This window comes from Cervus canadensis, chromosome 6 (assembly GCF_019320065.1).
Source record: "Cervus canadensis isolate Bull #8, Minnesota chromosome 6, ASM1932006v1, whole genome shotgun sequence".
Taxonomy (NCBI): Eukaryota; Metazoa; Chordata; class Mammalia; order Artiodactyla; family Cervidae; genus Cervus; species Cervus canadensis.
In genome coordinates this window covers 43,933,425-43,958,504 of record NC_057391.1, presented here as the reverse complement: position 1 = coordinate 43,958,504, position 25,080 = coordinate 43,933,425, and the positions used below count along the sequence as shown (strand labels likewise).

The 25,080-nt window shown below is 41.1% G+C and overlaps 1 protein-coding gene across 8 annotated transcripts in view; it reads left to right on the top strand.

The window, feature by feature from the left end:
- Window positions 1-25,080, top strand: part of TLN2 (talin 2) — a 492,565-nt gene that overhangs the window by 281,732 nt on the left and 185,753 nt on the right. For 7 of the 8 annotated variants that reach the window (XM_043471776.1, XM_043471778.1, XM_043471781.1 and 4 more), the window contains 6 exons: window positions 9,454-9,625; window positions 11,347-11,444; window positions 12,850-12,979; window positions 13,860-14,012; window positions 15,779-15,921; window positions 17,420-17,547. In XM_043471776.1, the coding sequence (XP_043327711.1) occupies window positions 9,490-9,625; window positions 11,347-11,444; window positions 12,850-12,979; window positions 13,860-14,012; window positions 15,779-15,921; window positions 17,420-17,547 (788 nt within the window). In that variant the 5' untranslated portion in view covers window positions 9,454-9,489. Of the gene's footprint in view, window positions 1-2,737; window positions 2,757-9,453; window positions 9,626-11,346; window positions 11,445-12,849; window positions 12,980-13,859; window positions 14,013-15,778; window positions 15,922-17,419; window positions 17,548-25,080 lie in introns of those variants that run through there. The other variant, XM_043471777.1, reaches the window with a different exon arrangement.

The following is a 25,080-nucleotide window of genomic DNA, read 5'->3' as shown; positions in this document are numbered from 1 at the left end:
TTGAGTCATGCTGTGGGTGTGAATAATTCCTAATGACTAATTTAGAAAAAAACATCTGTCCTTCCATGGTGTACCTATTAATTCCACAAACATTTATCAAACATACTTGTGGGAACTGTGCTATGACCTGAGAGTCATAGGTGGCCATAATGATATTGACACTTGCGTATGCCTGGCAGGCTCACTATATAGAGTCTGAATGTTCAAGGCGAGCCCTAAGGTACCTAACAGCCCAGGAGAACAGGTGAAGTACAAGAGCCTGGCTTTTGCTTTGGAGGCACCTCTGGGTAGCTGTGACTACCCAGATGTATTCTTACTTGTCAGATGAGCTTTCCTCCTTCCTGCCTTGCAGGAGGAGGAGGTAAGGGGTGGAGAGAAGGGGAAGCTCTTTCCAGGGCATTTCTTTGAGAGCAGAATCATTCATAGGAGATATAAACACAGATGAATGATAGCTTTTGTATAGGCCCACATTTTATGCTAACATTCGGTTATGTGATGCATGCTGTTACTAAACAGAATTGTATTTTGCCTGCTGAGAGAGGAGCAGACCTACAGAACGGGTGAGGTGCAGCAATCATAATTGGGTACAGCAGTCCTCCAGTGGGTCAGAATGGAGCCAGTGGCTGGAGGAAGAGGCTGGGATTGGTGGTTAGCTCTTACTCTTTTTCATATCCAGGACTCCATCGAGGTATGGTGGCCTGGCCTTGTGGTCCTGCCAGCTGAGTGCCACTCCTCTACTGTCTAGCAGGGTGCAGAGCCAATGGCACCTCATATAGGTCACTCTGGGCAGAGAACATTGACGAGCCCTAGGACATGGGCCGACTGTGATGCCAACCCTGCTCCAGAGGGTGTGATTCTTTTCCCTTTGGGCTCCTGGTATGAGGGAATTCAACCAACGTCCAAGACCAACAGTCCAGGTACTAGCAGTTATCTGATGCACAAAAATGTTCAGCATCACAGCTCATCCCAAGATAGTTCTGCATTTTAAAAAATCATGTTGTATGATTTGAATAAAGATGAACAAGTTTACTAGACAGTGAGCTCTAACTAGGCAGGAATCATGTCTGTCTTTGCTTCCCTAATGCCTGTAATAATGTTATTAGGTTGGTGCAAATGTAGTTGTGGTTTCAGATCATGACTTTTCAATCATTATAACTAGGCTCAGACACATCTTTATTAATCAAAATAGGAACCATTATAGTCAACAAATTTTTGACAATGAGAAATAAGTTTGTTTATTCCTATAGCATAAAAATTCATGCTTCAGGATTCATTGAATTCTTGGAAAGCATTTTCTGCGTCCTGCTGGTTGTGAAAGCATTTTCTCTGCAAAAAGTTGTCAAGATACTTGAAGTGGTAGTCAGTGGGCAAGAAGTCAGGTGAATATGGCAGATGAGGCAAAACTTTGTAGCCCAATTCTTTCAACTTTTGAAGCATTGGTTGTGTGATGTGCAGTTGGGCATTGTCATGGAGAAGAGTTGGGCCCTTTCTCTTGACCAGTGCTTGCTGCAGGTGTTGCAGCTTTTGGTACATCTCATCAATTTGCTGAGCATGCTTCTCAGATGTGATATTTTCACCAGGATTCAGAAAGCTGTAGTGGATCAGATCGGCAGCAGATGACCAAACAGTGACCATGACTTTTTTTTTTTGGTGCAAGTTTGGCTTTGGCAAGTGCTTTGGAGTTTCTTCTTGGTCCAACCACTGAGCTGGTCATCACTGCCTGTTGCATAAAATGCACTTATCTTTGCACATCACAATCTGATAGGGAAATGGTGCATTGTTACTGTGTAGAATAAGAGAAGACAACTTCAAAAGGATGATTTTGTTGATTTGCAGTCAGCTCATGAGGCACCCACTTATCAATCTTCTTCATCTTTCTCATTTGCTTCAAATGCCAAATGACCTGTAGAATGGTTGACATTGAGTTCTTCAACAACTTCCCATGTAGTTGTAAGGGGATCATCTTCGATGATGGCTCTCAGTTGGGCATTATCAACTTCCAATGGCTGGCCACTGCACTCTTCACCTCCAAGGCTCTCCTCTCCTTTGCAAAACTTCTTGAACCAGCACCACTGAACTGTATGTTCATTAGCAGTTCCTGGGCCAATTGTGTTGTTGATGTTGCAAGTTGTCTCTGCTGCTCTAAATCCTATTTTGAACTTAAATAAGAGATTTACTTGAATTTTCTTTCTGTCTAACATCATTTTCCTAGTCTAAGATAAATATAAAATACACAGCAGCTAATAAGTCATTAGCAAAAAAGCATAAAGTGAGAAATACACATTAAAATGATGTATAACATAACCACATTTATTTATGAATGTATTTCAATATCAAACAGCAAAGGTCAACAGTGTAAAACCGCGATTACTTTTGCACCAAGATCATGATATCTAGTATATGATAGATGCAAACTAAACAATAAAGTGAAGTTTGCAGCTTAGGTGGTAGCTGAACACAGTATGCTGCTTCCAGTGTTTTCCCAACTACCATGACTAATAAATAATAACAACAAACCTTGACCCAGTACTTTCTATGTGCCTTGGACATGTATGAACTTCTTTAGTTCTCTAGCCATCTTAGAGGTAAATTTATTATTGTCTCCTATTTCAGAGAGAAGATTGAGGCAGGTGGCACTTAAATGACCAGCTCAGGGTGGCAGCTGGTAAGGCAGGAGTAGGGGGCAGCGGGAGCACTTCGTGGCCTTCACTTACCAGGGCAGAGATCCAAGGGGTGATTGCTCGTCTTGACCGATGGTGAGTGTGCTTTCAGAGAGGAGGAGGTCTGGCTGAGTCAGGCTTGTTTGTTCCAGGGTGTGCTGGGGCTAGCCTCAAGCCAACACTGCTGCCATCATGCTGGGCTGTTTACAGCTCTCTGGAACTGAAAAGTGTTTACTTTAAAAGGAGAGAACGTCTGGGCTTCACCACTGGTTCCATTGGCTCATCTTCTACAATGGATGGCACAGAAGGGTTTCTGTCTTGGTCCAGGCAACCTTCACACACACAGTCAGGGCCAAAATGGTCAGAATGAGAAGAGATTGTGCAAAGGAGAGTAATGAATGTTTTATGCCTTTATACCCTGTCTTTTTTGTGTGTGGCTTCGCCATGAAGCTTGCAGGATTTTGTTCCCCCACCAGGGCCCACGGCATTGAAGGCACCAAGTCCTCCTAACCACTGTACTGCCAGGGAATTCCTATACCTGTGTTTTACCAAAAAAAGTGAACATGAACTTAAGGTCCAACTTGATAGCAGACATTCAGCCTGGGGCAGAAGAAGAACAAGGATAGGAACATAAAGTAGAGGTGAATTAGACACTAACAGGACTGAAAGAAATAGCACATGTGTTCAGTTCTCTGTCTTTGTGAAGCCAAATGAGAAGAGGAAGCCTTGTCATGTCTTGTAGACTCCCATCCTGGAGGGCCAGGAATTAGCAGGAGGGCTAAGAATATAGAACAGTGGACAAGAGGGTCAGTTGTTGTCAGAGGCAGTGCTGCACTGACCTGAAAATATCACAGTGGAGAGGGAAAGTCAGGTTTTATCACGTGTGATCAGAGCTGCCTAATTTTCTTTGGGCTTGAGTGGATCTATAGAGTCTTCTCAGGGGTGTTGAATACATACCCATCTTTTGCTGACATCTCTAGGCTGCTTTATACTTTAAGCCTACTTTCTTTTTGCTGTAAGTCAGGACACTTTATTCCAACAAATGTCCATTCTGCACGTCTGTCATGTTGAGAGTAGGGCTAGGAACATCTCACTGCTGTGTTCCTGGTGTGATGGTGATTAAATCTTTATGCACTTTGGTTTCAAAACCTCATTGAGGGTTTTCTGTGTGTGGGATCCTCTTGCGTGTTAGTAGTAAATATGTCTTTATACAGAATTTTGTCATTTGTAAAGCATTTTATGTACATAATTTACATTAAAAAAAATATTCCCATGCAGGAAATTGTCTGTCTTGTTTCATGCTTTCATGGTTGGGAACACTGAGTCATAATAAAACAGAGAGCCAAGACTAGTAGAAGAAATCGGAGTCTTTTAGTTTTCAACCACAGTGCGCAGCTCTTTCAGGGTGACTAATTGGATTTTTTTGTATTTTTGTGTAATGTGTCCCCATGTAGTGAAACTGATGGCTTTTGCAGTGATTGTTTTGAGAGGATAGAAAACTTGAACACAGATCAAGTAATGAATCTGGTGTCCCTTGTTCTGTTGAACATATGTCCTGAACTAAGGAGAGTGGCCTCCATCATGAGATATCAGGATAAGGAGATGTGGAGGAGTTGGCTGAGCATCACGTGTCCACTGGCTTCTTTCATGGGAGTTGGTCACTTCCTGCTCTCTGGAAAGCCAAGAGAGAAGGTCCAAGGTATCAACAGGCTGGGACTGACCCTGGACCACTTGGTCCCGCCCAGCAACCTTTGCTTGAACCAAGACTTACCTAATCCTACCCTCTCCTCTCACACATGCATGCTGCAGTGTGTGTGGTGAGGCACCTGTCTCCAGGAAGGGCACTTAGCTATCCCGGGACTGCCCCTTGGGCTGTAATAAGGGGGCAGCCAGGGCTATACAGATACTCTGTAAAGTTTGCAGCAAGCATGTGATGAATTGCTTCTGGATGAAAAGCCTTCAGAGCATAAATGAGAGCTACTGCCTGTCCCTCCACGCCTTCCAGCAGGTCTCTGTACTCTATGTGCCAGCCCTTCTCCTCATCTGTCTCGTAAAGCTGCTGCTCTGGCCTTTCCCGCTCCTCTTTTCTCCTCTTACCTCCGCTGCTAGAGACCTCCAAGCTGTCCAATTCAGCTGTCCTAGCTCAGTGCCCCTCTTCCTGAACCGAGACTAGCATTTAACCCAGGGGATCGCTCCCTCCTGTGTGACACAGCTTCCTCTGCCTGTCCTCCTCCTCCGTACTCCTCCCCCCCACACCGCTAGGCCTTCTGTGGTCCAGACCTCAGGTCTGTTTCCTCTCTTGCTCACTCCCTAGATGATCTTTCTAACCCCCAGGATTTGACTATGATGACTTATAACTCCAGTTTTTTTAAAAAATATTTTAAATGTATGTGTGTGTGTATATATTTCTCTGTCTAGCTACCTGCCTGTGCCAGCGCTTAGTTGCAGCATGCGGGATCTTCGATCTTTATTGCAGCATGTGGGATCTTTAGTTGTGGCATTTGAACTCTTGGCTGTGGCAGGGGGGATCTAGTTTCCCTGACCTGGGATGGAACCTGGGTACCCTCCTTGGAGAGTGTGGAGTCTTAGCCACTGGACCACCAGAGAAGTCCCATACCTCCAGTTTTGTATTGGACTCCGCTCCACATCTCACTGAATACATCCCGAAGAAACTTATTAGTGACTTTTCACCCCAAACCTGTGCCTTCCAGCAGCTTTCTCCTCCTCAGTCAATGGCGTCTTCATTTCCCCAGTTGTTTTGGATAGAGACGTTCCTTCACCGTCAATTTTTTCTTCTTCCCTCTGCTTCCCAGTGTTCTGGGCTTCTCTCCCATGTTGCTCGTTGATTCTGCACCATCTGTCCTAGAGCCCCCAGACCTCCATTTGCCCCTTTCTCCTCGCTGCCCCAGTGTCTTCTTCCTGCTGAGCTCCTATGTGGTCTGTTCTGCTGCTGAATTCTGCTCTCACCCCATGTCATTGCTCTGTCTTTCTGTGATCAAGTCTTTCTCTGCTTGGCTGCAGAGACCATTAATTTACTCTTCAGAAAATCCAGTGATTAGCCTGGGAAGAGATGCTTCATGCAGAGACACTTATATTGTACTGCTTCCTATTCCCAGGGAATGAAGAATATTAACCATCCCACTCTCTCTGGTGTATTGTATAAACAGCATCCATGATATCATTGAGTTCCACAGTCTTTCCCACTGACTGTTACCACCAGCCATGCTCATGGGGCTTTCCTGGTGGCTCAACAGTGAAGAATCTGCCTGCAATGTGGGAGACCCAGTTTCAGTCCCTGAGTTGGGAAGATCCCCTGGAGAAGGGAGTGGCTACCCACTCCGGTGTTCTTACCTGGGGAATTTCATGGACAGAGGAGCCTAGCAGGCTACCATCCATGGGGTCACAAAGAGTCAGAAACAACTGAACCACTTTCATTTTCATGCTTATGGTTCTCACAGGGTCAGGAATCCCCATAGTTGTGGGAAAAACTAACCCATGGAGTGGTCTACATCTCAGCAGATTTGTCAATTTATCTCTAGAGTTTATTTTTATTGAAGTATAGTTGAGGTACAGTATGATGTTAGTTTCAGCTGGACAGCATAGTGGTTCAGTATTTTTGTGGATGATACTCCGTCATAGGTTATGGGATAATGGCTGGAATTCCCTGTGCTATACAGTGTATCTTTCTTGCTTATCTATTTTATATGTAGTAGTTTGTATTTGTTAGTCTCACACCCTTAATTTGTCCATCTTCTTTTCTTTTCCCCTTTGGTAATCACAAGTTTTCTTTATCTATGAGTCTGATTTTGTTTTGCATATACATTCATTTGTATTTTTTTTTAATTCCATGTATAAGTGATACCATGCATTTTGATTTCCTCAAATTGGAGAGTTGATTTATTAAATATATATATAAAAAGAGTTGAGTAGAGCCTTTTATAGGCATACTGTGTTTTATAGCACCTTGTTTTACTGTGCTTTGCAGATACCACATTTTTTTTTTTTACAAATCAAAGGTTTGTGGCAACACTGAGTCAAACAAGTCTATCAGTGTCACCATTTTTCCAACAGTATTTGCTCACTTCATATCTCTGTTTTCCATTTTGGTAATCCTAATAGTATTTCAAATTTTTTCATTATTATATTTGTGATGTGACTATTATAATTGTTTGGGGAAACTTTGAACTGCACCCATACATGAGACAGGGAACTTAATTGATAAATTGTGTTCTGACTACTCTACTGACCAGCCGTTCTCTCATCTCTCTTCCTCTCCTCTGGCCTCTTCTATTCCCCAAGACACAGCAATATTGAAATTAGGCCAGTAAATAACCCTACAGTGGCCTCTAAGTGGTCAAATAAATGAAAGAGTCTCATGTCTCTCACTTTAAGTCCAAAGCTAGAAATGATTTCATTAGTGACAAAGGCCAAAACAGGCCGAAAGCTAGGCCTTTTGTGCCAAGCAGTCAGGTTGTAAATGCAGAGGAAAAGTTCTCAAAGGGAATTAGAAGTGCTATAGAAAAATCCTTTGTGAAAGGAAGGGTCAGTCAATACAGCAAAAATCACTGTCGTTTTAAGCTGTGGCCACAGCCAAACTAATCTTCAACACTACTACCCTCATCAGTCAGCGTTCATCAGCATGACCTTCCACCAGCAAAACAATTACAACTTGCTAACAGGTCAGAGAATGCTTAGTGTTTTTTAGCGATAAAATATTTTCTGATGGAGTATATGTATTTCCTTTCCAGACGTAATGGTATTGTACACTTAATAGACCACATTATTGTGTAAACATGACTTTTATATGCATAAGGAAACCAGAAAAATCCATGTGATTCACTCCATTTCAGTATCCCACTTTATCGTGGTGGTCTGGAACCAAATCTGCAACATCTCCAAAGGATGCCTGCATATATGGCTTTGCAAGATCTCAGTATTGTAGATGGAAAGCCATCAGATATTCTGAATAACTCAATCTAGCCAATGACCAGACTAGAGTCAATTAATTCCATTTAGAGCAGATTGTCAGTGAATACTGTTGTTGTTACCAAGTATATCTTGATATTTCTCAAGTAAGAAATATTTTCACGTTTTCATGGACAGAATTCATGCAGAAGGTAAGCAGAGGTCAGGATGACTTTACAGTTGGACAGATCAAATGGCTTCTGCATGAGAGTGTGTGTACACCCTGCCCATGCATACCAGAGCTTCCGTTTAAGAGTGTTCTCCATAGCCAAGTGACCAGAGTTGCTTGATATTAGGAAGCTAGTGGTCAGTGAGGCTTGCTGAGAAGCAGATTGAGGCTCCCACCCCAGGCCTGGGCCTGGTCAGCCTGTTGTCCTCTCTGCGTTTGGCCACCTTGTTGCTTCTTAGGGCTTGCATTCACAGAGGGAACGGTGGTGCTTATTTCCTGTAGATTCTCTAATGAAAGACAAGAAAGGAGTGTGAGCTTGCCACTCCTGAAGGTTTGTTATCCATGCCATTCTAGGATTCTAATAGCTACTCACTGTGAAGTCCCTTATTTTGGTTGCCAGAATGATAGTTAGCTGGGTAAGTCTGTGTTGGCTCCTCAGGTGCAGAGAAGTGCCTCCCTTTTGCACCCAAGGCCTGCATTGATAGAGACTGGGCTGGTCTGGGTGTTGGGGGTAAGTTTGGCCAAGGAATGGAACAGGTAATTGAAATAACCTCGAAGCCATCAACTTGGAAAGTGCATTTATGGTTGGATTTAAAATGGCAAAAGAAGGCTTTTGTGAAATAATTCAAACCTAGCCTAAGCACCTATCTATTTTTAAAGCCATTGAACTGGGTAAGAAGCAAAACATCCCAGGCTTTTGTCTGAATGAAAGAAGAACTAAATCATCTCTTTCTCTACATTGAGACCCCTGAAGAGTGTGAAGCTGCCTGATACACTGAGTGTTTAAAATATCTCACTCTGGCCTCATTAGTGATGGCTGTGCATTGGCCTGGCATTGATGTCCGCTCAGGATTCAGTTCTTCTATGAATTATGCAGGGCAGACAGCGTAGCTCTCTTGTTGTGGGGAAATGGAAGCAGAGTGGCCAGTTGCCGTCTCCTGGGGATGGGTCTGGGCCTACAAGTCAAGTCTTCTGGTACAGACGTGGTGCAGTTTGGCTGTGAGAAGCACCCCCAGAGGGCAGATGCTTCTTCTCTGCCCAGGAGCTGCTGGGGAGGGAGCCCTGTGATTGAGGATACTGACAGGTATCTACAGGAGACAGCAGTGGGTGCTCTGCCTCTCACCTGGAGGACATTCACCTGGGAAATTCCTCCCCACCTTGGGAAAACCCAATGGCTTCCCCAGTCCCTCAGATGGTAGAGAATCTGCCTATAATGCAGGAGATGCAGGTTCGATCCCTGGGTCGGGAAAATCCCCTGGAGGAGGACATGGCAACCCACTGTAGTATTCTTGCCTGGAGAATCCCATGAACAGAGGAGCCTGGCGGGCTATATATAGTCCATGGATTGCAAAGAGTTGGACACAACTGACTAACACTTGGAAAAACCCAAAGTAGGGAGCAGCCTGAGAAGGAGTCTTGGAGAACGCCTGTAGTTCCTCCTTCTAGGAGGATCTCCTTGCCCCGCTGTGGTAACTCCAAGACTGTGTGTTGCTGTCTTATTCTAAATTTTTCAAGTTATTTTTTAATTTGTAGTTTTGTCCAAAGCCTTCTCTGTAATTGCCATTTTATTCTTTTTCGATTTTTAAAGCTGATTCAGAGTCTAACCTTTTTTTTTCCAGTTATCATGAATATCACAGTTTGTCCCTTTGTGTTTTCCAGACACTCTAAGTGAGAGTCCACAAATCTCCTGGGAAAATGGTGGCTCTGTCCTTAAAGATTTGTGTCCGCCACTGCAATGTGGTGAAGACCATGCAGTTTGAGCCATCAACGGCTGTGTACGATGCGTGTCGAGTCATTCGAGAAAGGGTACCCGAGGCGCAAACTGGCCAAGGTAGGTCATTGGTTATTTTCTGGCTGCTTGAAGTGTGTTTGTATGTTTTACCCTTGGTAGCTAAGGAAACAGAGGCTCTGCTTATGTGCACAGGTCAACTAGTGTATATGTTTCAAATGAAATTCTTATCCTAGACCTTACTCGCCTTGTATGTAAAACTTGTAATGACATCATTGTAGTTCTGCCAGTGAACCAGCACCATCATCATGTCCCTTTCATACTTCAGCAACGTGTTCCGCAGTTTACAAATCACTCTTTGGTATAAAGGCCTACAGAGCACAGATGACGTTGCTCTGACAGTTATTGCTTTTGTGTATCCCGAGCCCTGTTTCACACCGTTTCTACTGCCAGCAGCCTGAAGAAGACTGAAACTGCCATCAGGACCCGGGGCAAGCATCATATTTCAAGTACTTTGCAGGGGCTTCTAACCTGTATCTCAAACCTTAAAAAAAATCGTGATACATGTTTTGTTTAATGTTTGGTTAAACCACTGACCACAGTTAATCTGAGTTTAAACAAGTCAGTCATACAAGTTTATTTTCCATTTCCCTTTGTCTTCTCTCTACATTTCCTTCCTTTATTTAGTGTTTGACTGATGCATAAGAAATTGAGGTTACTCCTGAATTCATAAGCCTTTAGTGTGAAAATGGATTAAAACTTTCCTTAAAAATTGGATTCATAAAAATCCAACATTCAAAGACAGTTATTGTTAGGCATGGGTCTTCTTGAAAAGTCTGTTACTCACAAAGCCATGAATCTTTTGGTCCAAAAGCAATGGCTGTATTATTCAAAACACTGTTATTTCTAGACTACCCAAAAAAATAAAATAAAATTTGCCCAGGTTCCCAAGTTCTGGTTATCCAATCATATCTGATGTTTTTACTTTTCTGTTACTGTTTATTCTCAGACTTTTTTAAACTTTGTTTGAGTTGGATTGCTATAAAGCTCTGGTGAAGATACAAACCTTTATAGATCTTGAAGTTGTTTTTCTAAGAAACAACAGGAGCTCTCGCCCTCATCTGGGTCTCTGAGGTTTCCTTGAATCACATTTAGGAAGAGACAAATCTTGAGACAGAAAATGATAATCGCTTTCCATCTTGTACTGCCTCCACCATCTTGTACCTCCTGGGTTAGATTAAGGGATTTCTGTGAAGGACACAGGGTTTAACTCTCCAACTTTACTCATAATTTGATGGTATGGGGAGCAGAGACTTCACCTCATGGGAAAAACTTCTTTTTATTTTGTAATGCCATGTGGGGTTGATGGAAGGATTATGCCAAGTATAAAGTCTCCATCAGCCCCTCTTTACCTAAGTGGCCTTGGACTCGAGTGATTATTTCCATAGTCTCTCATGAGTTCTTGGCCTGACTTTTAAAGCACGTGGTAGGAAACAAAAGCCCAGTTCAGTTAACAAGAAATTTAGACTGCTTTGTTTCTGGTGTTTCCCTAAACTTTAGACACACCTACTGCCCGCTGGTTTTAAGAAACCTGAACCTCATCTGTGGGTGTTGGTTTTGCAGCTCAGCTCTTATTCTTCTCAATCTGTTTTAGTCCCAGTGGCTGCTCATGTTTTGAGAATGAAGTATTTCTCTGGTGAAGGAGACCGCCTCCCCCACCCCCCACCTCCCATCCTGCCAAGTCAGCAGATTCAAGGGCCTGGAAGTCCGTGATGGGTTTATCATCACTTTACCTTTTATTTTTCCTTCTGTTTTTCCTCCAGCTTCTGACTATGGGCTATTTCTCTCGGATGAAGACCCTCGGAAAGGAATTTGGCTGGAAGCGGGCAGAACACTGGATTACTACATGTTGCGAAATGGGGTATGCTGTTGATCTTTCTTTGATTTTTCAACACTTTGTCTCTAGGCCTTCCATAGAAGCCAACATGGTTATGCTTCAAAGAAAAGCAGAGATTCAAAAATCTATTTTGATTTCAGAGCCTCGTTTAATAGTTTTGACGTAGTGTACTTTGTAAAGTTTGTCCAGGTTAGATAGGAAATGTCAACAGTCCAAATTCTTGAAACTTCACAGAGTAATTAAAGCAGCATGAGACCATGATTTTAAGCTATTTCTACGTGCCATTGTTGGACCTCGGTAGTTATGAAATAGAGCATCTTCCTCTAAGTATGTAGGAAGTGCCCTGGTGACTGGTGATAGAAAGGAAGGATCCAGAGGGAACAAAGTAGTTGTTTGCTCTGTCTATCAAACTATCAATCTATCTATCGATCCTAAAGGTTGTCAAAGGTTAAATCATAACCAGTGGCTTGCTTTTATAAAAAGTTCATATTAGATGTATTTAATCACTATCAGTAATATTAACAACAAAAATGGTTGTGTTGTGGAAGTAGGAAGAAATAATGAGTAAAAAGTAATGAGTAACAGGAAACCATATTCAGTATCATGTAATAACGTATAATGGAAGATGCTCTGAAAAAATGTACGTTTGTAACTGAATCACTCTGCTGTGTACCTGAAACACACATAATGTGTAAATCAACCATGCTTCAATTTTAAAAAACATGTGTTATATTCTGTTCAACTTAACTTCTGAGATATACTGGATTTTGATGTACAGAATAGACAGATTAGTCAATATTCCATAAATGAGAGTGAAGTATGAGGTGCCAGTTAATTTTCCTTCCACAGTTCTATTTTTAAGAAGTGTAGTAAAAGAGAAATCTCTTATTTAGACATAACTCTCAAACTTATTACCTTTTTGATCTTGCCATTATTGTGAAAACCACTTTTACGGTGATATACCATTACATGAAGAATTATGGGGGCATTATTTATGTCCTTTATGACATATGTATACACACACACACACACATATATATAATCGCTTATTACTATGTAAGAGACCATTGGAGAAGCACAATCTTTTCAAAAAACAAGCAGGCATTTTCCTTTGCTAATTTTCATTACAGCAGATCATTCTCAGCCTTTCAGAAGGACATATGCTACTTTGACTTTATAGAGGTTAGTTTTCAGTAACTGTGAGCTATAAGTAGTACTTCTGGGGGTGCAGGTTTACTATCAGATTTTTAAAAATCTTCATGTAAGCAGTTTAGCACTGGAGATTCTGTGTTAGTGGCAAAAATATTGTGAAAAATTAGAAGAAAAGAATCAGAGGGAGCTAGAGAAAATTCTTTTATTAAAGAGAAGTGTCCAAGTTTATTATCTAATTTCCCATGCAACATGAAATGTTTGTATGATTTTGCTCTAGGATGTTTTGGAATATAAAAAGAAACAGAGACCTCAGAAAATCCGGATGCTCGATGGATCCGTGAAAACAGTGATGGTGGATGACTCCAAGACGGTCGGGGAACTCCTGGTTACTATCTGCAGCAGGATAGGTGAGCATTCACATGCTAAGCTTCTGGATGTTGCTTTGTTTTTAATAACATGCCTCTCCTTTTTTCACCCACTTTGGGTGTCTCAGCAATTTTGAACATATCGTAACACATTGACTTTGGCGCAATCCCAAGAGAGTGTGTTCATTTTCCTGATACGCAAACCAGCTAACTGGTATTGCAAACACTTAAGCGTCTCTCTGAGTCAGAAGTGAGAGCTTTTATTTCCCTTTCAAAATAAAATGAATTCTCAAATTGAAAATAATGTTTTTTGAAATCTTATGGTTCAGGCTCCCACCCATGACTGGAAGATTCTGTCTAAGCATCACTGACCTCCATTACCTCCTGAAGACTCATGGGGACAGCCTATACAATCATATTAGACATTGCCCCCCACCTTGCTTCTATTCGTCTCCTCAAAGAACAAGTCTGTCTCCTTTCTGTTGGGTTGGCCAAAATGTTTGTTTGGTTTTTTGGTAACATCTTACAGATGTTGCAATATATGAACCCTCTTGAATATTTGAAGAAAGTGGCCTTTCCTATCTTATTTTTCTCGTCATGAAAATGAAGCCCAGGTCCTTCAGACCCTGCTTGTTTGACATTGTCTTACCTTCCTCTGTTTTTTCTCTTATTCTTATTACACAAAAATTACTCAGGAGACTTTAACACGACATTTGACTGTGACTTAACTAGTGGAGGACCCTCCTTTGTGGCCAGTTACTTGATGTATGCTCCCTGGAGTGACCCTGACCTTCCACCTTGGCAAGGCTTCTTTCTGTCCTTCGTTCCCAGGGACTCCTTGGAGTATTACAGGCCCCAGGACGAAAGGGACTGATGGCAATGTAGTCACTAATCTAATTGATAAACTCATTGATAATTTTAGGAATTACAAACTATGAAGAATACTCTTTAATCCAAGAAACAATTGAAGAAAAGAAAGAAGAAGGGACGGGTACACTAAAAAAAGATAGGACGCTGTTACGAGACGAGAGGAAGATGGAGAAGCTGAAGGCCAAGCTTCACACGGATGACGACTGTGAGTGTCCAGGGAGGAAGTGTGATGTGGGCACATGGGCTGCCCGGCCTCTCTCCTCTCCCATAATTTGTATGATCCAGAACAGGGGTCTTTGTTCCTTTGTTTTATTTCATCTATGAACATTTGGGTCTATGTCACTAAAAGAAAAAGACCCTTAAGGGGGAAAAATTGATAATAGCATTTCACATCTAAAAGGTAATCTCTTAATGTCAAATATATGCATCATGTTCACATTTTCTCCATTGCCTTCTAAAAAAAACTTTTTTGTTAGCAATTTGAACTAGGGTCCAAATAAGCTTGGATGATAGGCTGCTTAACTCTTTTAGTCCCAAGGCTTTCTCTCCATCTCTCTTTTTTATTTTTTGCCTTGTAATTATTGAGGGGAAAAACCTGGATTGTTACTTGTATAAAATTTTCTATATTCTGGATTTTGTTAGATGCCTGCAGTGTCATCTAACATGTTCATATGTCCCTTTTAATTCCTGAGTTCTGGAGGCTTGATCAGATATGTGTATCTGTGTTTAAGAATAGCGCCTCCTATGTGGTACGTCCATTGAGAAGCTGAATTTGATTGTCTCCTTTTTGTGACGTTAACAGCCTTGGATGACTATTGCCTCAATCCATTATTTCCTTAGGGGTTACAAAATAGCAATATAATTCCACCACAGGAAAATCCTTTTCTATAGCTACAGAGTTAATAGGCAGAAAAACAAGTATGTATACACTCTGTGTCCCCAAAGCCTGTTTTTTGTGCACTGGCTGACAACCCCCAGCCCCCACCTTCCCAGAAGTATCTTACTTAATGCACATTTCACTCAGACCTTCCCAACTTCTTACTTTCTTTCATTGTTCTTTCTCTTGCTGTTGCATTGGGAAGATGTCATCCATGTCCTTCCATTCGTTGGTCTTCAGTGGGGCTTTCATTTCCTCTGACCCTTTCTCCAATCTCTCTCTCTTTTTTTTCTTTTTGCCTCATTCGATTTCCAGTTGCATGCTTCTTTCCAAGTGAGACCTTGGTAGAGAAATACTGAGGATTATACTGTGCATGATGCTCTCGCAGCTCGTGTGGGAGAGGAGGTCCATTCGATACACTCCCTGTGCTAAAGTCAAGGCTTGTTAATAAATACTTGCTCTCAGTATGTGTGTGTGTGTTAAGCCTGGGGAGGAGTGTAGGAATGAGAGCTGTGGGAAGAATAGAGGAATGATCATCCCCATGCATCTAGGTATCAGGCCAGTATTTTCTAAACGAGTGAGATTACTGGTGGGCCATGTGGAGGGTTCTACCTTCCCCTACCCCTCAGTGTCCTGTCTCTCCTGGTCCCAATTACTTCCACGTTCCTCCTCTTTTCTGCTTAAGGTCAAGGGTAGTAACTCATGCTCAGAGTTTATAAATTATTTCACCTGATCAGAGTAAAGACCGGTCTTGACTTAAAAGAAAATGCAGACTTGATTGTCTTGGCTTAAAGCGCTGTTTTCCTTGTTTCTTCCTCCACCCAAGGAATGGGCATATTATAAATTCATTGTGGGGTTTTACTAATTTAGGAATAGCTGTGAACTTCTCTGTCATTTGCTTTTTCATATGTCATGTAGTATGCGTCCAATTACTTTGCCAAGTTAAAGAGTTCAGATTTAATCTAAGAAGCAACTATAACTGAATATGAGCATTTTAAAAATCCACATCTGCCTCATGCTGCTGTTTTGCTTAATCCTCTTGAACTAAGAGGAAAAGTAGACACAGTTCTTTCATATGTTATCTTGCATTGCAGTAAATTGGCTGGATCACAGCCGAACATTCAGAGAACAAGGAGTAGATGAAAATGAAACACTGCTGCTTAGACGGAAGTTCTTTTACTCTGATCAGAATGTGGACTCGAGAGACCCCGTGCAGCTGAACTTGCTGTATGTTCAGGTACAGTATCGAATGCTCAGACCCTGAGGTTAGGGAGCCTTTCAGAGCTCCGGCTGGGGCTGGTGGAGGGCAGGAACTGGGCTCTGGTTCTCGCCGTGTCTGCGACATGCTCTTTTCAATCATGTGGAGTGGTGGTGCAGGTTGATGTCCACTGTGAGCTGCCAGCCATCCTGAGAGGGGCCTTGGTTGGCCTCCCAGCGGGGGTCCTGGTAGCCACTGCTGTCTCTGTCTGTCTCCTGGCTTTGCAGGACATACCTGGCTCACCATTCATATGTAGTATCGCTTTCTTAGCTCACATCTAGAAAACAAGGATGGATATTGGTCAGAAAATCAGTATTTCTCATTAACTGAAAGATATTCTCTCAATAACATTTTATATTTTTACTATTAACCAATTGTTTAAACTCAGACGAGTCATTCAATTTATCTGAGTTGCAGTTACCCAGTACACTTAGATGTGGGTTTTCACTAGACAGTCCTGAAGACTTCTTTTGGCTCAAGGAAAACATCTTCCTTCCTCTCCTACTTCTTTCATTCTTCCCTGTATTCCTTCCCTTTCCTCTCCTTTTACTTATCAATGTATAGAAATAATGTGGGAGGGGGAGGGTCAGCAAAATGCAGCCACGGTGTCACCTGTATTTATAAATATTAAAGTTTTATTGGAACCATATCTTGACCCATGGCCCAGAAGATGTAATTTGTTCACTCTCTGACATTTTACAGGAAAATTTTGCTAGCCCCCAAGTTAGTGGATGGAGGAAGGGCTTGGAGAAATGAGGCTGGTAGGCCATAAGGGAGAGAGATATCCAGACAATAACAACATGCTTGTTGGTTTAAGGCTCAGGGCCATAGGTCAGAGTGTACATCTGAGAGTGCTCTGGGGGTCATTTAACTAGAGAAAGGAAAGGTAGAAAGAAAAGGAATAAATAGCAACACAAGTGAGGGTTCAGAAAACAGGAGAAAGACTTCAAGTGCAGTGCCTTCCTGATTCCAGGACTGTGTATTTGCTTATCATTTCACCCAGACGTCTGCACTACTAAGTTCTTGTCTGTTCTGTTTATCTTGGGGTGAGGGTTGGGTTGATTTTACTTCTAGGTAATTTTTCTGTTAACTTTATCACTTAGGGTCATAAAAATATATTGCATTTCTGTCCCCTGTGAATCTGGTCATTATACAAGGATTTCCCTTTGCCCCTTTATTTTTCACAATCACTTCTACCTCCCTAGATTACACTCAAGCTTTAGTTTTAATATACTGGACATTGCTGATGCCTTCCATCCATAGGCCATTTGGGCACGGACTTGTTTTCCTTTTGTGTTAATTCTGCAGAGCTGCAGTCGCTCACAGCATCCTGAATGAATGCCTCACTCTGGCTTGGCTGGCCCCCTTCCCGTCATTCCACAGAGAGGGTAGGCTTGGGTGCCAGGAACATGGCACTGGAGAAATTGTGTTGGTCCCCCCAAGCTCCTGATGCTTTTTGCTTCCTCTTGTGTTGCAGGCTCGGGATGATATCCTGAACGGCTCCCACCCTGTCTCCTTCGAGAAAGCATGTGAGTTTGGTGGATTTCAAGCCCAGATTCAATTCGGACCTCATGTGGAGCATAAACACAAGCCTGGATTCTTAGAGTAAATGACCGTTTGGTTTTCTTTTTTCTCTTGTTTTCACTATTTATTTTTGAGCTTATTATGCAACATACACACCTTAGTTTTGGTCAGTTGTGATACTGTTAGCTTTTACTTGATTCAATATATGATGACATTTGTGGGCCTTGGAGAAAGCAAGGGGCCTAGAAATTCAGTGTTGGGATGACTATGAAGATGGCTTGTTCCAGTTTTGGGCAGGGTATGTTTTCCTCTGGACCACAGGGTCTGTGGTACCCCTGCAAGCTGTTGTCTAAGGCAGTGGTCCCCAGCCTTTTGGCACCTGGGGCCAGTTTCATGGAAGATAATTTTCCCAGGAACAGGGTGGTGGGGGATGGCTTCAGGATGATTCAAACACTTTATATTTACTGTGTATTTTATTTCTATTATATTACATTGTGATATATGAGAATTTAATATAAGAATCAGCCATTGCTGATCTGACAGGAGACGGAGCTCAGAAGGTAATGGCGGCCATAGGGAGCAGCTATAAATACAGATGAAGCTTTGCCCACTCAGCGTCCACCTCCTGCTATGCAGCCCACTTCCTAACAGGCCATGGACCAGTACCAGAGTTTGGGGACCCCTGATCCAGGATATCTCTGGAATTGAGATACTCGCTTTTCCCATCTTCTGAAATCTCTGCTCTTTAGAACATTACTTCTTCATATGGGGCAGAATTTTGTCATGTTACATTTCTTTTAGAGACTCCAGTATTAGAAAAACAGAGTATAAAAGAGAGAGTTTCACATCATTTAGTATAATTTAGTGAAATTGTCACTGCTCTGAAAAAGTGTGACGTATATATTTTTAAATACTGGCTCTACTCTTCCCACCCATCTGGCCTTTGGTTTGCTTTTATGAAATGATGGGGGTGATTTTTCTGGCTCAATATTTATGGGTTCAAGAGGAAGCTAACCCTCCAGATTCATCACGGCCCCACTGAACATGGGCTTTAGGACTGGGTTTCCTAGAGATGTCCAGCAGACAAGCCTCACCGTGTGTAGGCAGCTGTTTGTCAGAGGTCATCTTCCCTCTGCTTTGGCCTGGGCTTCTCCAGGGATTTTGTCTCTTTCTTTCTCTGATAATATTTCTTTCATTTATCTGGTTTCCCCCACTTTTTCTTTCTCTCTTCCACTTCCTCTTAGATCCGAGGCAGTATTTGGCTGAGCCAAAAATATCACTACAGGAAGTCTTAACCTGGTCAAAATCATGCTGTCACCTAGAGTGCAGCTTGTAGAGGCTTTGCAAATGGGGATCTGACAGGAATGCTGACTGGGGTGGGTAGGCGTCATCTTTTCTATAGGATACACCAATGTGATGTGCATTAAATAGGTCATTCATCATGTTGTATCTGAGTGTATTGAAAGGAGACAATAACAACTGCTTATTTGGCCCTTGACCTCACTTTTGCTTTGGTGGAAAGTAATTGGGACCAGCAAGTGCTCTGAGGTAAAAAGGAAATCAGACTTCTCTCTCCTGGTGGCGGAGAATGCCTGGGCCATGTGCTGTTGGGTCTAAACTGAGTTGTTATTTAAAAAAAAAAAAAGAAAACTCTCTCCTTGGATTGATGAATCCCAGGGAGCCCTTCCAAAGTGATGCTTTGTCTTACAGTATTCTGTATAGTGACCTTGAGTCTGAGACTAGCTCTAAGCAGGTCCTGTCATTGACTTTGTTCTGCATCCTCCAAATGAGTCATTTGGCCAAGTTCCTCAGGGCCACTTGTGTCCAGTTGGTCTGACTTCCCTCCTGCAGGAGCCTTGGAAACTTGCCTTTCTCTGTTCTTATACCCCAGATGCCTTCCAGAAACCCATGTGCACGTGAGCTTTTAGTTACTCTCACCTTCGGTCCCTCAGATACGTTTGGTATCATAAACCTATGGATTATGGCCATGGAAACTGAGAACACAAAGAACTAATTAAGCCCTGGAGGGAGGAAATGTATTTTGTTTGTTTGAGTGACTGACGAAGCATGGGAGAAAATAAAGAGATTTATGAACCAAAAAGTTTTACATGTTTAGTTTTTAAGCTTTCATACCTGTGAGCCTGTGTGGCCCTGATCAGAAGGTGATCCAAATTTAGCCTTTCACTGGGTGCCTGAAATGATGCTACCCTGGTCATTTTATTTACGCCTTTTCTTTGGAGCTTTTAGACAGATAATTCTCAGGGCCTCCTTGTCAATTGAACAAGCAATATATTTTATGCTATGGATGCAGAAGCAGCAGCAGAGAGGAGAAGTAGCTTGTTCACGGTTACATAGACTTTTTCTGCAGGTAGCTTCTGACTCCTCACATTGGGATTTACATTTTTTACAAACAGATGTCTACTTGGAGGGCAAAGTTGCCTGCTTCCCTGGCCTCCCAGTATGCAGCAAGATTAGGAAAGTACTTTAAAATGTGATCACAGGATTCTTTGGTCTCTTTGCTCTGTTGCTTAGTTGTGCCTGTTACATCCCAGTGAGTATCATCACACCACCAACTGCTTGTGTGTGGATTACATGCAGTATCAGAGCACTGGTATTGCTCATACACTGTCTCCTGGGACTTACGGGCTATCGAATGCTGCATACCTACACTCTATTAAAGATGTACCTTCTCTTAATAATGTGAGGTCACCAAGGTTAAGCAATTGTGTTCAACTTACTTGTTTCTGAGATTATGGTATAGAGCTCAGGCCTCTAGTGGTATGTGTATCCTTACTCAGGTTCCAGATTAAAACAAGCTTATTGTGCCTCATAGAAATTATTTTTCTTATGAATTTGATTTGCTCTTTAATTAGGCCAAATTTGGTCTAGGTAATGAGGCATTTTTGTTTAATGTAGATGTTTAATTGTGTATATTATTGCACATACATTACAGGTAAAAACTTGCCTGGGAATGTTCATCTCCTTTTAAATCAAACAGCGAGGTCACAGTTCCCTGACTGTATGTTGGATAGTCTGAGACCTTTCAGGGTTAGGTTCCCTGGGCTGTCCCTGGTGACTGTGACTAAACCATGTCTGCTAGTCATTGTTTTTCACCATCTTGCTTTCATATGTACTGCTGGCTTTGAACAATTCACAATTAAAAAAAAATAGAAGATTGGCCTTGTCACAGAGCCTGGTTGAAGATAAAGCCAGGCAGAGATTTTAGTCACATAGCTTTTGGGTAAGGTACATGGAAGTATGTTTAATGACTTTAATTCCTTTTTAAAAAATTTTTAACTATAAAATTAATTTTATTTTAATTTTTTGAAAATTTGTGTAGCACTTGTGCCCAAAGTCAGCATACTATGGACCTTTTTTAAAAAAAAAAAAACTTTATTGAGGAATAATTGGGAATAATTGACAACTATGTATATTTTAAAGTATGCAACTTGATGATATGATGTCCATATACGTATAGAACGATTACCAAGTTCGAAATAACTAACACATCCATCACCTCACATTGTGTGTGTCTGTGTGTGTGTGTTGAGAATGCTTATTGACTCAGCGACTTTTAAGTACACTGTACCATGTTATTAACTATAGTTGTAATGCTGTGTGCTAGATTCTTACTGTAAATTTCATACACTTTGACCTGTATTACCCTGTTTACCTCTCTCCCCCAGCCCTTGCAACCACCATTTCTATTTTCTGTTTCTGTGAGAATGGCTTAAGAAGGAACCCTGTATGTAAGTGATACCATATAGTTTTGGTCATTCTCTGTCTGGCTTATATCACTCAGCATATTGCTCTCTGGGTTCACCTGTGTTGTCACAAATGGCAGGGTTTCCTTTTCTCTTATGGTGGAAAATATTTCATTGTAAATATCTACCACACATGTTCTTTACCCATTCATCTATCAAGGGACATTTAAGTTGTCTCCCTATCTTGGCTATTCCGAATAATACTGCAATGAACATGGGTTGCAGACCCTGATTTCAATTTCTTTGGATATAGACCAATGAGTGAGATTGCTGGATCATACAGTAGTTACTATGGACCTTTTAATGAGGTTTTTTTTTTTTTAACCTTTATTAAAACCCTTTAATGATTTCTGTACTAGCACCTTAGTGAAGGTGCTTATTGAGAAAAATGAAAATCAGAGACTAAACGATTCTCAGAGTTCTCAGGGATTTAAGGATTATTTAGTGTCCCCCATCTGCTCTATTGTTGGGAAAATGGGTGCAAGAGAAACAGGGGATTTCAGAGACACAAACTTAGTGGAATAATTTAACGTACCTTCCTCAGGAAGTGATAAGTAGAACAAGATCAAAATAATGTAAAGAAAATGTTTTAATCAAGAGAAAATAATGAAATAGAAACTTCAGAGAGAATCAACAGAACCTGAAGCTGCCTCTTTGAAAAAATTAATGTGCAAATCTCTGGTAGATTTGGTCAAGTAAAACAAAAGAAGAGAGAGGCAAAAATAAACATTAGTAATGAATTATAGGGGCAGAACTTCAGATAAGGATTTTTAAAATTATAAGAAAATGAAATGAAAATTTGAAGCCAAAAGTTGAAGATATAGACAAAAATGGATAATTCGAAAATCTGGATGGATCTGTGATCTTGAAAGAAATAGTCTTCATAATATAAAATAAGTGAATCAAAAAACAACAAAACAAAAAGTAGGTTCAGTTTGTTTCAGGGAACAGAAAGAAGAAAAAAAAATTTCCTCACCTTACCTTGAAGCTAGCAGAATCAAGATAGCAAAATTGAATTGCATACCAACCAATAAAATTTTAAACTCAATATGGGTCCTACCTAAGATTCATAAAAAATTAGTAAAGTCCAGCATGACTTGTGTTTACCTATAACTGCAAGTTATAACTGGTTTCTCCAGGAATGCAAAATTCATTGTTCAATAAATAATTTATTCATGTCTTCTACCTGGTAAGCCCTAGACACTGAGGATACAGGAGTGTAAAACAGTTGAACATTCCTGCCCTGATGGAACTTATATTCTAGTGGAGAGGGAGATAGTAAGTAACAAAAAAGTTATGAAATAAGGAAAAGAAAAAGAAACAACTTCAGGATTAGAAAAATGAAACTGTCAGTTGCAAGTGATAGGTTTATCTACATAGATAATTCACTCAATCTATGAAGAAATTTATCAGAACTGTTAAGAGAAAGTAGCCTCTGAAAGAAAGATCAGTCTATTAAAGCAGCTTATCATCACCTAGATCCAGACAACCATGGTATTCATCTGCAGGACTGAAAAATAAATATATAGGTATGTTTGTATGTGTGAAAATATGTGGAAGATTCATAATTAATCCCAATTTCTTAGAAAGCTATAGTAATTTAAATACTCTATTATTAACATAGAGTGATGTAGGAGTTCTGAAGGTTGACGAACTTGCCTTAATGAAAGTTAAAATAGTAGCAAAAGATATTTCCAAATGGGGCTTCCCAGATGACTCAGTGGTGAAGAATCCTGCCAGGGCCAGAGACGTGTGTTCGATCTCTGGGTCAGGAAAATCCCTTAGAGAAGGAAATGGCAACCCAGTCTGATATTCTGGCCTGGGAAACCCTATGGACAGAGGAACCTGATTGGCTACAGTCCAGGGAGTCACAAGAGTGAAATAAGACAGAGTGACTGAGCACCCTCACTAGGGAAAAAGATCAAGATAATGCACAGGCACTTGAGAGAAGAGGAAATTCAACTTACTTGTAAAGATAGGGAAAGATATTCAGCCTCATGAGCAATCTAGAATGCAAAATCAATAAGGATATGGCTTTTTCATGTCTCTCAGATGGACACAAATTTTAATGTATGAAGACACTAGAGCACAGAGGAAATGATATAGTAGAAGATGAATCTGTTGAATTTAAAAATACAAAGAGAAACAGAATGTATTGTTTATAGACACAAGGAGAGGTAGGAACATCATAAACCATGCATGGAAATTACCCTCAGGAAAATGACTACCTATGGGGTGAGAAAGAAGGATGTTGTGGGACTTCAGCTAAATCTGTCATTTGTTCTTTAAAAACAGATAAGTATGAACATGATGAGTTTTTGAGTAACAACTTGAAGCGGGGAACTTCTGAAACAAGGTTTTAATGTGGAAAACATATGTTATTTTACAAGGATATATATTTTAAACCTATTTTCACTGGTGTTTCTTTGTTAAAATTTTGGTTACAAGCCTTTTTAAATCAAATGGTTTGTAGTATATTAGACCTGGATGCTTAACTGTGTAATGGAGATGGTTATATGTTTGGATTACTTATGATTGCAATACTCTGTATACTACATATGATTTTATTTTTTCTGAAAGCGTGGTCTCTTTTATTAATATGAATACAAAATACTTCCATCCAAAAAAAAAAAAAAACCAGAGAAGTAGCAATCATAAAGCAAATATGACATTATGGTAACATGTATTTATCCTTGATGATTGGTATATAAGTTGAGGTGTATACTTTATATTTCATGTTTTCACAGTTAATGTCTTTAAAAAGGATAGTTGCTGTAGTCTGTGTGTGAGGTGATAGAAGCTTGTAATCACTCAGGTTGGATATATACCATGTAGTAAAGAAAAAATTAGGAGACCTTGGATGTCAGGCACAAAGGTTCCATGACTCTGGATGTCTCAGGGAGAAATGGTCCAGTGGTTGGGTGCAGGCAGGCAGGGGGAACCTCCCTCATTCTTGGTTTCACCCTCGTCCTGTTAGCATGTTCCTTAGGAGTGTTTCACTGAGAAAACACTGCAACCGGGGTATGAGTCTCTGAGGAAGGCTTTAGAGTGGACCTGGAAATTTTCCCCCACAAACTCAAGATAATTCTACTGTCAACAAACAAAGGTTTTGACACAGTACGAAGTCTTGAGTCAGTTTTTCCTCTTGGCATTTGTTCAAACACATATTCCTCCTTTGTAGTTGGTCTTCTGTGTGTGCTTTTGTCAGAATAATTTGGCTGTGGATTCTGTTTTCAAACCCACAGTAAAGCAAGAGTTTCAGCTTTGTTTCTCTACAGCTCTGTCTGTCTCCTCTTCCTCTCCACTGCCCATGCACTGGTTTCTCTAGTTGGCTTTTTTAGTTTTTTGGCGATAATGCCATTTTATTTATTTATTATTTTTATTTTTAATTGAAGGATACGTGCTTTCCAATATTGTGTTGGTTCCTGCCATTCATCAGCATAAACCAACCATAGATATGGATATGCCCCTCCCCCTTGAACCTCCCTCCCATCCCACCCCTCTAGGTTGTCACCGAGCTCCAGTTTGAGTTTCCTGAGTCATTCAGCAAATTCCCACTGGCTATCTATTTTACATGTGGTAGTGTATATGCTTCCATGCTACTCTGTCCATTTGTCCCTCCCTCTCCTTCCCCACGCCGTGTCCATAAGCCTGTTCTCTATGTCTGTGTCTCCACTGCTGCCCTGCAAATAGGTTCATCAGTACCATCTTTCTAGATTCCATATATATGCATTAGTATACAGTATTTGTTTTTCTCTTTCTGACTTACTTCACTCTGTTTAACAGGTTCTAGGTTCATCCACCTCATTAGCACGGACTCAAATGTGGTCCTTTTTGTGGCTGAGTAATG